A 15362-nucleotide genomic window follows, 5' to 3' on the forward strand; every position below is an offset into this window, starting at 1 on the left:
AGGCAGGCGGATCTCTGTGAGTTCGAGGCCAGTCTGGTCTACAGAGCGAGATCCAGGAAAGGCACAAAGCTACACAGAGAAACCCTGTCTGGAAAACCAAAAAAAACAAAACAAAACAAAACAAAACAAAACAACAACAACAAAAAACCTCTTATTTTGAAATTCACATATGTAAAGGGTAAGATGGAGACAATTCCAAACGTTCACTCTAACATGAGCACTCTTACAGTGACCACACGGACGGAAAGCCCAGTGTATAAAATGTGATGCCATGTGCATTTACTGTGGCTACAACTTCCTGTAAGGTTGCATACATGTCTGGGTCCACATGTGGTATTGTACCTGTTCATCATGTCAAATAGAAATGCTGGAGACAGGGGCATGTCCTTCTCTTCAACTCCATTCACAAAGGAGGTCAAACACCGGCTCTTCAGGATCCTTTGGTTCCCAGAGAACACAGTTCCTCCACAAGTGGAAAGCAGGATACTGCTATCAGAAGCTCCTTGGGTGTCTGACAGTTACTGCATCGGGTTCCACAGAAGGATGTTTAATTCACACTTAGGAATGCTGAGAGAAAACGGTGTCATTCTCTCCCTTATGCTGAAGAAAAACATCAGCTGTCAGCTGAGGGCCTTTCTGGCTGGTGTGGTTTGTGAGGTGTGTTTTAATGTCCCCCAAACATTTGCCATTGATTCATCTCTGACAAGTTCTTTGCACTTGAGATAGGCTTTGCCCATGGAGGTAGGAGGGTGTCTATTTCTAAAAAAGAAAATGGTTTTGCAATTTTGTTATAAAATCATATTTTCCTAATGCACTATCTTGAAAGTCATTCCTCCTGAGTCTAAACAATACAGAAGAATATGAAAGAAAAAGTAATGATTATAGAAAAAGCTTATCATGCAGAAATATCACTGTCAAAATACGCTTCTAGACCCTTCTGTATTCTAAAATATACCTTTTTAGTACCTCTACACAAAATACTAAATAAATAAAGATAGGAGCCTAGTTACTTGTTTTGTTTGCTTTCTTGTTTGTTTGGTTTTGTGGGTTTGTTGTTGTCTGAGATAGGGTCTCTGTAGTCTGGAGTATGCTGGAACCCGCTATGAACACCAGGTTGGACTTAGGCTCATGACTATCTTCCTGCCTCACCCTCCCAGGTGCTGGGATCATAGACATGAACCAGCCTGGGTTCATAACTGGTTTTTGTAGCACCCTATTTTATTCTGAATTCTAGATGACATCTCACTTAAACAATGAAGCTAGAACTACTTCCTCATTTTTATCAAATATATAGCTTTTTATAGGTCTTTAGTTGGATTTATTGTTAGAAATACAGTTACACGATTATTTATTTAAAAACCTCTTTATTGCATTTGGAGTATATATGGAGTAAATATAAAAGAATATTTAAACTGTTTAAAATAAGAAGAGTCAACATAAGATGTTGCCATTCTTTTGCTTTTAAAAATAGTGTGTGTGTGTGTGTGCGTGCGCGCATGTGTGTGTGTGTGTGTGTGTGTGTTATGAGCATATGTGCACAAGTGTGTATGGTGTGTGCATGTGTGCCTTGTGGGTTCACTTGCCCATGTATGGAGGTCAGGTGTCAACATCAGGATGTCTTCCTCAATCACCATCTACCTTATTTTTGAGACATCTCTCTAAACCTGGAGCTTGCCATTTTGGCTAGACTGGCTAGCCAATGAGCCTTGGAGATCTGCCTGTCTCCACCCCCAACACCAGGACTACAGACACACAGAACCATGCTGGGTTTTCAGTGTGAGTGCTGAGGAGCAACGTCAGGACCTCATGCTTTCATAGCAAACTTGTCGTCCGCCGAGCCATCTTCCCAGTCCCAGATGTTGCTATTTTTATACCGTTTTTTTTCCTGTTTCCCTTTCCCCTCCTCTTCGGCCCTTTGTCCATTCTATTTCTCCTCTCTTCCAATCTGAAAGTCATACATTTATTTTAAATGATCATAACTGCTTCTGAGTCCAGCTCCAGGGGACCCAACACTCTTTCTGGCCTCTCTGAGCACTACCCTCACATATGTATATATACACAGACACATGAACATATACACATAGATATAAATAAGCAAATAAATTCTTAAGGAAAATTAACCCAAAGCACACCTCTCCTGACCTTTCAGGATTTTAATTTTATCTTGTTTTTTTTGTGTACCCTGTAGTACTTGTTTAGGTTCAGCCAAGCATTGGCCCATTCTTTCCTACATTTCAAAACTTGCAGGGAATTGCCTTTCTCCTCTCTGAACTGTGATGTTTAGAATCTTCTCAAGCAGCAGCCTGATGATGGCTCACTCTTCTGTGCTTCTCCAAAGATATATTATTGTTGTCCTCCTTGGTTTTCTTTTAAATCCTTTTAACAAAGTAATCTGACCCTTAAAATCCCTAAGTTTAAATGGAGAATAAAAATAGAGTAAGTTTACAGAACTGTGTGAGCATCCCCACAGTGAAATTCTAGGCCATCTCTATCCCCCAGAAAGAAACCATGTACCCGTTTGTAGTTAATCTCCACTCCTACATCCAGTTCCCATGCAACTGATGACCTATTTTCTTGTCCCCTTCCCTTGACATTTCCTATGCTGCCATACCCAGCATTTTATGTGGGTGCTGGGGATTTGAACTCGGCTCCTCATGCTTGTACCATAAGCGCTTTCCACCTGAGTCATCTCTTCAGGCCCCAAGGAGTGAACCTTCAAGATGGGCAGCTGCATTTGAGTAGGTGGGACAGATGGACAGCAGTAGATCACCATGGGAACCAGAAAACCAAACAGACCAGACCAGAGAGATTTGAGTAGCACATAATGCAACGAAGGAAAAAAAAAAGATGGTTCTGTTCCATGTAGTGGACTGTCATATTCTGGTAGATGGCTTGTGCCCAGTTCTTGAGCTGGGGAGGATAGACAGTGTGCTCATGTCCAGCGCAAGCTGCTGCGTAAACAAGAGACAGTCAAGGTAATTTGGGTCGCCAAAGACACTTAAGGAATCTCTTTATCTGGAGGTGAAGCACTACCACTGGGATGCTCCTGACGCCATATTAGAAGCCAACAGAAACCCAAGTGTTCCCGTTCCTGTAGGTTGATGGTGAAGTTTCTTTTCTTTCTTCCTTTCCCCCCTCCCCTTTCTTTTTCTTGCAGCTGGCTTTGTTTTAAGAGAGCCCACGCTTTAGCTTGGGGGGGTTGTCTCCAAGGCTGCGTCTGCCTTCCTCATTCTGAGCGGTCGCTCACTCTTCCCATCAGGTATCAGAGTAACACGGCTTCCGATGTCCTTGAAACCATTACGAACATTCAACCCAAAGAGAGCGGCGGTGGTGTGGGCGAGACGCGGGAGGCCATTGTCTACAGGCTGTCTGAGGACATGCTGAGCAAGCTGCCGCCTGACTATGTGCCTCATGAGGTAAGACATGCCCTCCCTGCCGGGCAAGATCCTGGGAGGTGGGGCGTGCCCCCGCTCCGTATACCACATACCATTCATGTGGAGGTCAGAGTACACCCTACAAAAGTTGGCTGTTTCCTCCCATCGTGTGGGTCCTAGGGATCAAACTCAGGTGGTTTGGGCTGCAAGCATCTTTACTCCTGGAGCCATCTCACCAACCCTTCTTTTATTTGATAGAAGCATGTTATTGGAAAACGAAATCTGTAAATTGAGACCTAATTATGCCATTAGCTTCCACGGTACAAATGGAGTCCCATTACTGTAGACAGCTGCTCCCAGAAGCATTGTGAGAAGCATGCAAGAGACCACAGCAAGTCTTTGATTTTATTAATAAACAGTTTATGCTGAACTATAATCATGCATGAAATATAGTCAGCATTAAAATTATATTCTTTTCTAGGGTGTTCCCCTTCTGTTACAATTATTATTATATTTTAATTATGAAGAAATAGGTCATGTTATATTGCCTGGGCCAGCCTAGAATTCTTGGGCTCAAGTGATCCCCCTGCCTTGGCCTCCTGAGTAGCTGGGACTATAGGTCTAAGTTATGCTCAACAAGGTTCTCTATTAAAACCTGCAGCGGGGAACTGGAGAGACAGCTCAGCTGTTAAAAGGACTTGCTGTTCTCTCAGAGGTCCTGGGTTCAGTTCTCAGCACTCACATCAGGTGGTTCACAACTCCAGTTCCAGGGGACCTGATTCCCTTCTTCTGACCTCTACAGGCACCTATGTGTGCATAGTACACATACACACATGCAGATGCCAGGATGTTCCTCATGTCCTATTTGTGGGACTGAAGTGGTCTTTTTATAATGTCTTGTTCCCCAAAGAGTGAATTGCCACAGGGTCGTCATGAACAAAGGATGCTGTGTGTGCCGTCCTAGACTGACATGTTCAGGATGGAGACAGAGCAGAGCACTGGAGACTGAAAACACAATAGGGATGTGGCTCAGTTGGCAGAGTGTGTGCCCAGCGTACATCAGGCCCTGGGTTGGATTCCCAGCCCTGCATGAACTGGGTATGGTGGTGCACACCTGTAATCCTAGCACTCAGGAGGTCGAGGCAGGAACATCAGAAGTTCAAAGTCATCCTTAGCTCTATTGCAAGTTTAATGTCAGCCTGAGATCCTAGTTCTTAATAAAATAAAATAAAACGAAGGTTTTTAGATGCTAAAATTTAGAGACTGGAGAGATGGCTCATTGGTTTAGAACACTTGGCAGCTCTGACAGAGGACCTGGGTTCCGTTCCCAGGACCCATATAGGGCAACTCAAAACCACTTGTAACTTCAGTCCTGGGGAATCTTCTGACTGCTGGAGATACCCACCCATACATACACACACACACACACACACACACATACACACACACACACACACACACACACACACACTTTTTTTTGAATTGTAAATGATGGAGTTAGAGACACCCAGAAGTTAGTATGTGGGACTGAGAGCCCTGGTCCTCCACTGGTTGGCGGGACTGTGACGTTGGTGTTATCTGCTCTGCCCTGCTCAGGTGGCCCCACTCAGGCCAGTGGCTTTTATGCAGTTGTTTTCACCATTCATCTGTGACTCCCTGGGGATGTCACAGCTGCTGTACAGTGGAGATGCTTGCAGCTAGAAGAACTTGCTTAACATCCCATGGCACAGGAAGAGCTGTAGGCAAGAGGGTCCCTCAGCTGCTAGCCTCCTCGTGGTTCTTTGGAGTCCTCCTTGGGTCACATCTTCTACTTTGTGTCTCCATCACCCTTCCACTCCCAGAACCTCTTGGACTGTGGCCATCAGAAAGTTCAAGACCTCTCATGGGTTCCTGCTGGTTTCCGTAGTCAATCTCTTCTTGGCATGTGTCACTAAACTGAAATGTGAATGTATATTGGCTTATTAATTAATTAATCATTATATTTTATAGTTCCCACCATGGGAGGCTTTGGTATTGATCTCTTTCATGTGGTCAATAAATGATATGCCAACAGGAACAAGTGATAGGTCACTTAGTGGCTCTCCCACGAAGCCAAATATTTTCACTGATTAGATTAGGGAAAGCCATTTTTAGCCTCCACAGCTGAGGCAACCATGATCTGCAGTTAATTGTATTCACCGGTAACTGTTCTGTAAAGATTTGGGCTGTATTAACTTTTTGTGACATTTCTAATAACAACTCTGTAAGGGTAATGGGAACAAAAAGTCCTGCTGTACTCTTGTGAAGGTTAGATTGCAAAAGAATATTGAGCTGACACTTAATACATTTGAAAGAGGAAATAGGTACGATTTTATTTCAGCTTTTTAAAGAACATTTCCAATTATCAACTAAGTGTAATCAGTAGGATATAAAAATCATTTAAGTTGAACAGAAGTTTTTGAAGCTCAGAAAATGGGAGATTTAACAGCCAGTCTGGTTCTGCAAGAGATAGTTTCTAGTTCATTGGGTCTAGTGGAGACACAGCCAGAGAAAGAGAAAGAATAGAGAACGGGAGAGGTCATTTGGAAGGGAAATGATGAATGACTCTTTAAAAAAAAATTATTGTATGCTATCCTTTGTTTTAGGTGAAAGCTCGGCTGATAAAGATGGGACACCTTAATTCAATGAACATATTTCTTAGACAAGAGATTGACAGAATGCAGAAAGTCATTTCCATACTCCGAAGTAGCCTGAGTGATCTCAAATTGGCTATTGAAGGGACAATCATCATGAGTGAGGTAGGCACCTCCCTCTTCTGGTTTCCTTTCTCTCTCTCTCTCTCTCTTTCTCTCTCTCTCTCTCTCTCTCTCTCTCTCTCTCTCTCTCTCTCTCTCTCTCTCTCTCTCCTCTCCATGTGTGTATCTGTGTGTGCACATGTTCATTTTTGTGTGGTTATATGTGTGTGTGTGTGTGTGTGTGTGTGTGCATACACATGTAAGAGATCCTGCATGTTGAGGACAACCTCAAATGTCATTCCTCAGTCACTATTTATTTATTTATTTATTTATTTATTTGTTTGTTTGTTTGTTTTTTGAAACAGGGTCTCAACCCTGGATGTCCTAAAACTAGCTCTGTAGACCAGGCTGGCCTTGAACTCACAGAGACAGACACTTTTACTTGTGAGGCAGTCTCTCACTGGGACCTGTGTCTCACCCAGTGATCTGGCCAGTGATCACTAGAGATCCTCTTATCTCTGCCTCCCCAGTACTGGGATTATAATGCACACTCCCACACTCAGATATTTTTATGTGGGTTCTGAGAGTCTCAGGTCCTCATGCTTGAAAGGTAATCAGTTTACTAACAGAACTATCTTCCCAGCTCCCCAATAATGTTTCCTATTCATGTATTTCTAAAGCCATTATTTTTTAATATTTATTTATTTTTATATGTATGAGTATTTTGCCTGCATATATGTACATGCACTATATATGTGCAGTACCCACTGATACTAGAGGAGGGTACCATATCCCCTGGAACTGGAGTTACAGACAGTTGTGAGCCACCATGTGGGTGCTGGGAACCGAACCCAGGTCCTCCACAAGAGCAGCAGGTACTCTTAACTGCTGAGCCATCTCCAGCCCACAAAGCCACTATTTTCAAAAGATACGATTTTCCATTTTAATCATGTATATGTCTGCGTGTCTGTGTGTAGTATGTGCACATGAGCACAGGTGCCTGTGGAGGCCAGAAGAGGCTGTTGACCCCCTGAAGCTGGAATTGCAGGTAGTCATGAGCCACTTGACATGGATGCTGGGAACCAAACTCAGGTTCTCTGCAAGAGCAACATGTGATCTTTGGTGCCTAGCCATGTCTCCCGCTACCTCAGTCATACATCTTACCCTTGTCTTCCTCAGAACTTGAGAGATGCGCTGGACAACATGTACGATGCTCGCATACCTCAGCTCTGGAAGAGGGTGTCCTGGGATTCCTCCACCCTCGGCTTCTGGTTCACTGAGCTTCTGGAGAGGAACTCTCAGTTTTCAACATGGATATTTGAAGGGAGGCCTAACGTGTTCTGGATGACTGGTTTCTTTAACCCCCAAGGTAGGTGCTCCCAGGGGAGTGGGCTGACTTAGAAGTTCATGAGCAGCTGGATGGCAGCATTGCATGCTGAAGGTATACTCCATAAAGCCGTGTGGTCCTACACCTGGCGGGTGCTGGGGACAGTCTTCCAGAGGTCCAAGAATACACAGAAGCCTTTGAAATCCTTTCTGTCACTTTCTTCCCACTGTGCAGTGGCCAACCCCATCCCCACCCCCGCTTTCCTGTTCACCTACGTGAGTAAGCTATGGCCTGTAGTAAAAGGGTTAAAAAAAAATCTCTCAAACTTCAGTTTTTAAGTGTTGATGGGAAAGTCAAAACAAGGCTAAGGAGATGGGTCATTTGGGAATGTGCTTGCCATACAGGCCTGTGGACCTGAGTTTGATTCTCAATAAATCCAGTCCTGGTGGTGCTGGGGGGCTTCAGACTGGAGGATTCTGGGGGCTTGGTGGCCAGCCAGGCTAGTCAAATGGACACACTCCAGGTTCCGTGAGAGACTTCATCTAAGAGAATGAGGGGGGACGATGACCCTACTTTTCACACTGGCTGCTCTTGCGAAGGACCCAGGATTTGTTCTCAGCATCCACACAGTGGTTCACAATCATCTGTAGCTTTAGCTCCAGGGGACCCAACACACTCTCCTGACCTCTGCTAGAACCAGGTCCACATGTGATATACATACATCCAGCAAAACACACATGTACATAAAATAAAAATAAAGAGATCCCTAAAAAGTTGAAAAATAAGGTGGAGATAGAGGAAGATGCCTGACATTGACCTTTGACCTCCATTCATATGTGCATACATGGTAACGTGCCCCCACACACACAAATAATGGATAATAAATAAAATAAAGCCGAAGTATGAGACTCTGGAGATGTGCCCCAAATTGCTGATTTAGGTTAGAAAATTAAACTTGAAAAAAATTGAGTGAGCTTTGGCCGGGAGGTAGGGGTAGAGGGTAGAGGGGTCTTTTTCCCCTCTCCCTGAAAGCACACTGCTGTTCTGCATCATCCATCCCTGCATTTTATAAACATTCTCCGAGAAAGTTGTTGACTTGATGTCATGGAGCTTGTAGGGTCTAGAGAGCTAGCAACATTTTGTGTCATCACGGTGTAGGTAGTTTTACTTCAAATCATTCTCAGCTAGAGGAAGGGATTTGGATGTCTATATGCTTGGAACTCCGATAGCTTCACCTGTCGGTGAGTTAAGCATTCATTCAAGTTGGGCCGTGATGGTGCACACCTTTAATCCCAGCACTCGGGAGGCAGAAACAGGTGGGTCTCTCTGCGAGTTTGAGGCCAGCCTGTCTACACAGTGAGTTCCAGGACAGCCAGGGCTGTTACACAGAGAATCCCTGTCTCAGAAAGGAAAAAAAAAAGAAGCATCCATTCTTACTGATTTGAGAGGAATCACTGCTACCTACAGCAATATGGGTAAACTCATAAATAATGTTGAGTGAAGGCAACCCAGTGGAAACTGCAGCACCCTGTAGGAGGCCATCCGTACGAAGGCCAAGGATGGGCACAGTGAATGCAGGGTGATGGAAGACGGGATCATGGTCTCCCCTTTTATGAAGGCACAGCAGGACTTCCTGGGGTCTGGGATGTACTGTTTCTCACCCTGCATGTGGGTGACATGGCTCTTTCCTTGGTGACAATCTACTGAGCCATACTCTCTGTACACTCAGTTACTTCTTAGAAGTAGAATTTAAGCAACTATCATTCCTTTAAAGCATGCATTCCCTTGTCCTCTGTGTATAAGTGTTCATTTGTTGGATGTACATTCTTTTTTAGATGAATTAATTAGTGTGTGAGGGGGGGCATATATGCCATTGTGTGTAGGGAGAGTCAGGACAACTTTGTGGACTTGGTTCTCTCCTATCTTGATGTGGCTTGTGAGGGTTGAACTCAGGTCATGAGGCTTGTTCAGCAAGTGCTATACCCACTGAGCAATCTTGCCAGCTTCTGCTCCATGCATTTCCAAGGGCCTTAACATTTTCTCAATTTATAGCATGAACCATGGCAATTTCTACCTCCACAACAAGTTACACAAAGTAATAGATCCAGGGTATCTGATGCCCTCTTCTGGCCCCGGCAGGCACTGCACCCACGTGCACAGATACAAATACACACATAATTAAAACTAAAAAATAAATATTTTAAAGATTTATTCTTATTTTACATGTATACGTGTGGGCCTGAGTGCATGTAAGTGTACCACCTGTGGGCAGGTGCCCACAGAGAGTGTTGGCTCACCAAAGCTGGAGTTACAGGCAGTTGGAAGCCACTCAGTGTAGTTGTTAGGCACTAAGCCTGGATCTTCTATAAGAACAGCCAGTGCTCTGAACCACTGAGTAATCTCAGTAGACCCTAAATTCTTTTTGAAAAATTTGAATATAGATGGGCATGTCGGTACCACCCACCAACAAGACAAAACCCTTTTTCATCCTTTACTTCTGCGTCCATGGGAGGCTCTTGATGTTTTCTCTCAGGGCTGCATCTTAGAAAGTCCATGCTGAATTCAAGCCAGCACCCTACCCTTCGCAGACACGCACAGTCTCACACACCCACACCCTTATCTATGATCGCTTTCTTCTTGCTGCTTAGCAGCCTGGAGGTCACCTCTTTCTGCACAGAAATCACATCCTTGCTTCCTTTTCCCCCTCCTGGCAGAAGGGACAAATTACTTTCCCGTTCCACATCAGTTGGCCACATCTGACAAACGGAGAGCTTCTCGGCCTCTTCCCTCCTGACGTGTGTCTGCAGGCAGTGTCCGAACAGATAAGGGTTCTTCAACATTAACAATGGATCCTCCAGTAGGAACTCACCTCCCGAGTCTTGTGTCTTCTTCCCAAGTCACTGCGATAAAAATCATTTCATTCTTTTACTTCAAAACATTTAAGGGGATGGCGTTAAAAATAACACTCCACACATTTAAGTAAAAAAGCACTCATTTGTGCTGTCCACGAAGAGGGTAAAGTTTACCACAACTACAAGGCGTTTGAGGCCTGGCAAGTGAGCTCAGAGGGTAAAGGCCCTTGCTGCCAAGGCTGACGACCTGAATTCAAACTGCAGGACCCACACTGTGGAAAGAGAATAAACTGCAGTAAGTTGCCCTTTGACCCCCATACCTGTGTGCTATGTCACGCACCCCCCACGATAAATGAATAGAATGATTTTAAATTAAATTTATTCACATGTGAACATTTTTATCACCTCATAATACTTCTGTCTCTGGTATCTTACTCTGTGTGTGGTGTATTTCCCATCAGGCCTGTTCTTCTCAGACTTAGGTGACTTGAGGTCCGTGCTACCATAACGACAAGTGACATCCTTCATTTGCCCCCCCCGCCCCCCCCGCCCCCCCCCCGTCCCACCCCCACCCCGTCAACATCCCAGCCAGCACTGTTTGCAGCATCCCTCACTTGTCTTGTGACTGGCTTGATTTTTATTTTATTTTATTTTATTTTTGGTCTGGCATATTTGAAGAGGCTGAGTCATACACCAGAGCCTCACCTGGTATTTTCAGGCCCCTTCACAATTATTTCTGTGGCCATTGATGAGCTCAGCTGTGTGGACAATTAGACTGGATGATTAAAATGGTCAAGCGCGCCGCATCGGTGACCCTGTTCTGTTTGTCTTGATGGCACTGTGTCTTCGCTGGGTGGGGGTACTCTCCACTGGATTCTGCAGACCCCGAGAGCCCGAGTCTTTCATTAGCTTGCCCTGGCAGGTTTGAGCACATGGAATTCTCAAACTCTTTAAGGCTGTGATTCTCAGAGCCCTCAAAGGAATTTTTTTGGTCTCCCTCCTGCCCCCTATACCATTCTCAGGGCATTATGTACACATGATTTGTATTCTGGTGTATGTGTGTCCCCTGTATATGGGGATGTGTCTAAACCAGTAGGGATGAAATATAGGGAGGCGGACTTCAAGCTCAGACACCGACTCCTTTGTGATGCCTTCAAATTAATAGCCACATTTTGTCATTTAATGCTGCGACTGACTCATGGGTCTGCTAATGACATGATGGTGGAGGCTGGCCATGCTCCCTGGGCCTCGCACCTCTGTATTAGATTGAAGCCCACGGCCACAATCATTTTCCAAATGCTTAATTCAGTCTGGAGCTTGGTGTCATTTAGATACCTTTGTTTGGTTCCTGTGTCTCCCTAAGACAAACCAGTCACTTGCGGCAGATATCAATACTCGTTCACGTGAATCAAGATTTTTCACTTAGCAGGGCTGTCGCCGAAGCAAAGAGATGGGTCATTTTTGTCCTGTTTTCTTGCCCCCCCCCACCGTGTGTGCATGTGTGTGTGTGTGTGTGTGTGTGTGTGTGTGTGTGTGTGTGTGTGTTCCAGAGAGAGTGTTTTCAGAGCAATGCAATTCCGAATGCTCTTTTTGAGAACAGCTCCAAGAGCTGCTATTTGTCAGGGTGGAGAGTGGACCAAGGGTTAATAGACTTTCGGGATTGGAAAGGAACCAGGAGAAACTTCTTGTCTCGTGTCAGTTCTTTGGCTGTTTCCTCGTGCTCCTGCAGAGGGACCCGCTGCACTCAGTGAAAAGCCTCTGCGGGGGTGACAGGCGCTTCTGCCTGCCTTTGGCTGAGAGGAGCCTTTAGGCACTGGCCTTGGTCATAGTCACGGCCACATCTCCTAAAATCCTAGTCTTGCCCATGGCTACCAACGATTTAGTCCCTTTTAATTTGGCCAGCCATCAGAAAATACCAAAGCCACTCTCTCCAAGGCCACCTGCATCCACCTAATGACATTTCTGCTGACTTCATTCCCTTGACTGTAGCTAGGATGTCAAGTCTGGATTCTCTCTGTCTCTCTCTCTGTCTCTCTGTCTCTCTGTCTCTCTCTGTCTCTCTCTCTCTCTGTCTCTCTCTCTCTCTCTCTCTCTCGCTCTCGTGTGCCACATGCATGCTGGTGTCCACACAGGCCAGAAGGGGGCATCTGATACCCCTCCTCAAGGTGGAATTATAGGTTGTAGGTTCTGGGAACCGAACTCCAGTCCTCTGTACCTCTGTAAGAGCAGTAAGTGCTGGTAAACTCTTTTAGACCTTGGCTTCCCTCTGTGCACTTCCTTGGTTCTCTTCCTGCCCCCCGGCCATCTTTGTGACTTTTCCCAGGCAGGCTCTGCCTTTGGGCTCAGCCGCTTCTTCTCACAGGTGTGGCTGTTCCTCTCTCTGTGTGACTGACTCAATGCCAACAGCCACTGTAGGAAGTTCTGTTCTCCCGTGACCCCCTCAATGCACAGTCTGGCCATCTTTCCCCTAAGCCATCCTCATGAGGATTCTGCTGCCCTCCTCGGGCATCATCCTCCAGAACACACAAAGTTGGACCCTCCACCAAATAGCTTGGAAAAGGGGGAGCAGGAACACATGGGTCACAGAAGAGACAGAGAAGGGAAGGTCATAAGTAATAACAGAGGCTGCCAGAGGTCAAGCCAGATGAGCTCCAAAGGGCTAGATGGATTTCTCAGTAAGATCACAGTTGGCATAGAAGTCCCTGGGGTGCAGGTGGGAACTTGAGGGGTCAGATTTTAAGATGAGTGAGTGAATCAAGGAAGTGGAGGGGGCCAGGGAGAGAGAGAAAGAGAATTTATATGGATGATTTACTGGGAACTCTGAAGAAATCAGACTTTGAAGAAAAGAAACACATCGGAGGATATGTGCGAGAAGGAAGGATTTTCTTTCTCTATTAATGATAAGAGTAGACCACTCGAGGCCGGGCGGTGGTGGCGCACGCCTTTAATCCCAGCACTCGGGAGGCAGAGCCAGGTGGATCTCTGTGAGTTCGAGGCCAGCCTGGACTACCAAGTGAGTCCCAGGAAAGGCGCAAAGCTACACAGAGAAACTCTGTCTCGAAAAAACCAAAAAAAAAAAAAAAAAAAAAAGAGTAGACCACTCGAATGCTGCTGGAGGGAAGGAGGAGGGGGCACAGAGGGAGAGAGAGAGGGACTGTAAGGATATCAGCCAGGGGTTAGAAAAGGTGAGAGGAATGTGTCTGTCAGTGGAGAGACTCTTGGGGCCCGTGGATGGGTTCCTGGACACCTCTCCAGTTATACAAGAACAGCATGGAAGGACTAGCCATAGATGCTGTGCTGGATGGATGGTTGTGTGTCAACTTGACACAAGCTAGAATCAACCCAGAGGAGGGAGCCTCAACTGAGAAAATGCCTCCATAAGATCGAGCTGTAGGCAAGCCTGTAGGGCATTTTCTTAATTAGTGATTGATGGAGGAGGGCTCAGCTCATTGTGAGTGGTGCCATCCCTGGGCTGGTGGTCCTGGGTTCTGTAGAAAAGCAGGCTGAGCAAGCCAGTAAGCAGCACCCTTCCGTGGCCTCTGCATCAGCTCCTGATCCCAGGTTCCTGACCTGATTGAGCTCCTGGCCTGACTTCCTTGAATGATGAATAGTGATGTGGAAATGTAAGCCAAAAACCCTTTCCTGCCCAAGTTACTTTTTGGTCATCATGTTTTTGTCACAGCGATAGAAACCCTGACTAAGACAGATGCTCACAGTGGATAACAGTCCAGGCTTGGTGCTAAGAGGTGAAGGGAATTTCCTATCCTCCACTTAAAGGCAGGGGCAGGATTATCTTGGGAGCAAGAAAATGTTGGGGGCAAGAATTTCAGGAAAGTGACAGAATCTGGGGGCAGAGGGCTGGTGGGGACAAGGAAGGACTTCGGGGGCTTCTGCACAGCAGCTGTATGGTACTTGCTGGTATCCCCCAGCAGTGAGGTCCTGCTGTAAGAAGGGAGTCTCTTCTCCGAGTTTGTCTGTGTTTGGGGCTTTGTCTGACATGCAATGAGAAGGGAGGATCTAATAAGGCAAGGAAGAAAGGAGGAGGAGTTGATTAGTTACAAATGTTGTGGTCCGGGCAAGCAAGATGGCTCCACTTGCCACCAAGCCTGATGACCTAAGTTTGTCCCTTGGAACCTACACGGTAGAAGGAGACAGCTGATATCCACACATTGTCCTCTGACCTTCACACATGCACCACAGCACATACATGTGTGTGCCTGCCTCCCTCCCCGCCCCCCACACATACAAAATAAAATAAATAAATATAGAAGTGATAAGGTCAGGAGCGGAGAGGCCAGACTGCTGGAGGGACCCTGAACATGAACAGAGAGGTTGAGGAAATGACCCAGTAAAGTGCTCGAGCTGCAAGCATGAGGACCTGGGTTCAATGCCCAGCACCCACAAAGAAGGCTGAGGACCTTGGCCCAGACCTAGCATCCCTTCACCCGGGATGCAGAGACAAGGAAGATCCATGGGGCTTGCTGGCCAGCTAGTCCAGCTCCATCAGTGAACTCCTGGTTCAAGGGAGAGTTCCTGTCTCAAAACGTAAAGTAGAGAGCAATTGAGGGAAATGCATGACATTGGCTTCTGGCCTTTGCATACACCTCTCTCCCTCCCCCCTACCCCCCCCCCCCACGGAGCAGATGTTGGTGGGTTACTGAAATGATTGGGGACAGATGGCAGGGATGGTGAAGGGAAGAAGGGCTGGTCGCCCCAGCCTGTGGTTGTCAGGGCAGCAGAGAGGTTCTCATGATGGGTGGAGGAATGACTGGGAAGTGCTTGTGTGTCCAGGGTTGATTCCCGTAAAAGCAAAAAGGTAGAGAGACTATTTTGTGTGGAAATGGAACCATGCCGGAGGGCATAATGGGAAGGTTTGGAGGGAGAGAAGAATTGATAGTGGAGGGGTCCCAGGAAAACCAGTTGCTCCGAGAGAAGGCCGGCTGTGTCAGGAGTTAAACTTCCGAACACCAGCCATTTGGGGTGGGGGGTCCCAGCCTTACTGTGTTCATGGATTCCGACAGAGCCTGTCACTTAGAGGAGTGACACAGAGTACCCGTGTTCTCTAGAGTCCCTGCAGAGAGCCAGCTCATCCCAC

At 46.2% G+C, this 15362-nt stretch overlaps 1 protein-coding gene across 1 annotated transcript in view; it reads left to right on the plus strand.

Annotated features, from left to right (window-relative positions):
* The window catches only part of Dnah8 (dynein axonemal heavy chain 8), a 239804-nt gene that overhangs the window by 204673 nt on the left and 19769 nt on the right, over positions 1-15362 (plus strand). The window contains 3 exon segments of the mRNA XM_059282134.1: positions 3260-3416; positions 5999-6151; positions 7268-7457. Coding sequence (XP_059138117.1) covers positions 3260-3416; positions 5999-6151; positions 7268-7457 — 500 coding nt within the window.

The sequence above is a fragment of the Peromyscus eremicus genome, chromosome 16_21 (assembly GCF_949786415.1).
Source record: "Peromyscus eremicus chromosome 16_21, PerEre_H2_v1, whole genome shotgun sequence".
NCBI classification, from domain to species: Eukaryota; Metazoa; Chordata; class Mammalia; order Rodentia; family Cricetidae; genus Peromyscus; species Peromyscus eremicus.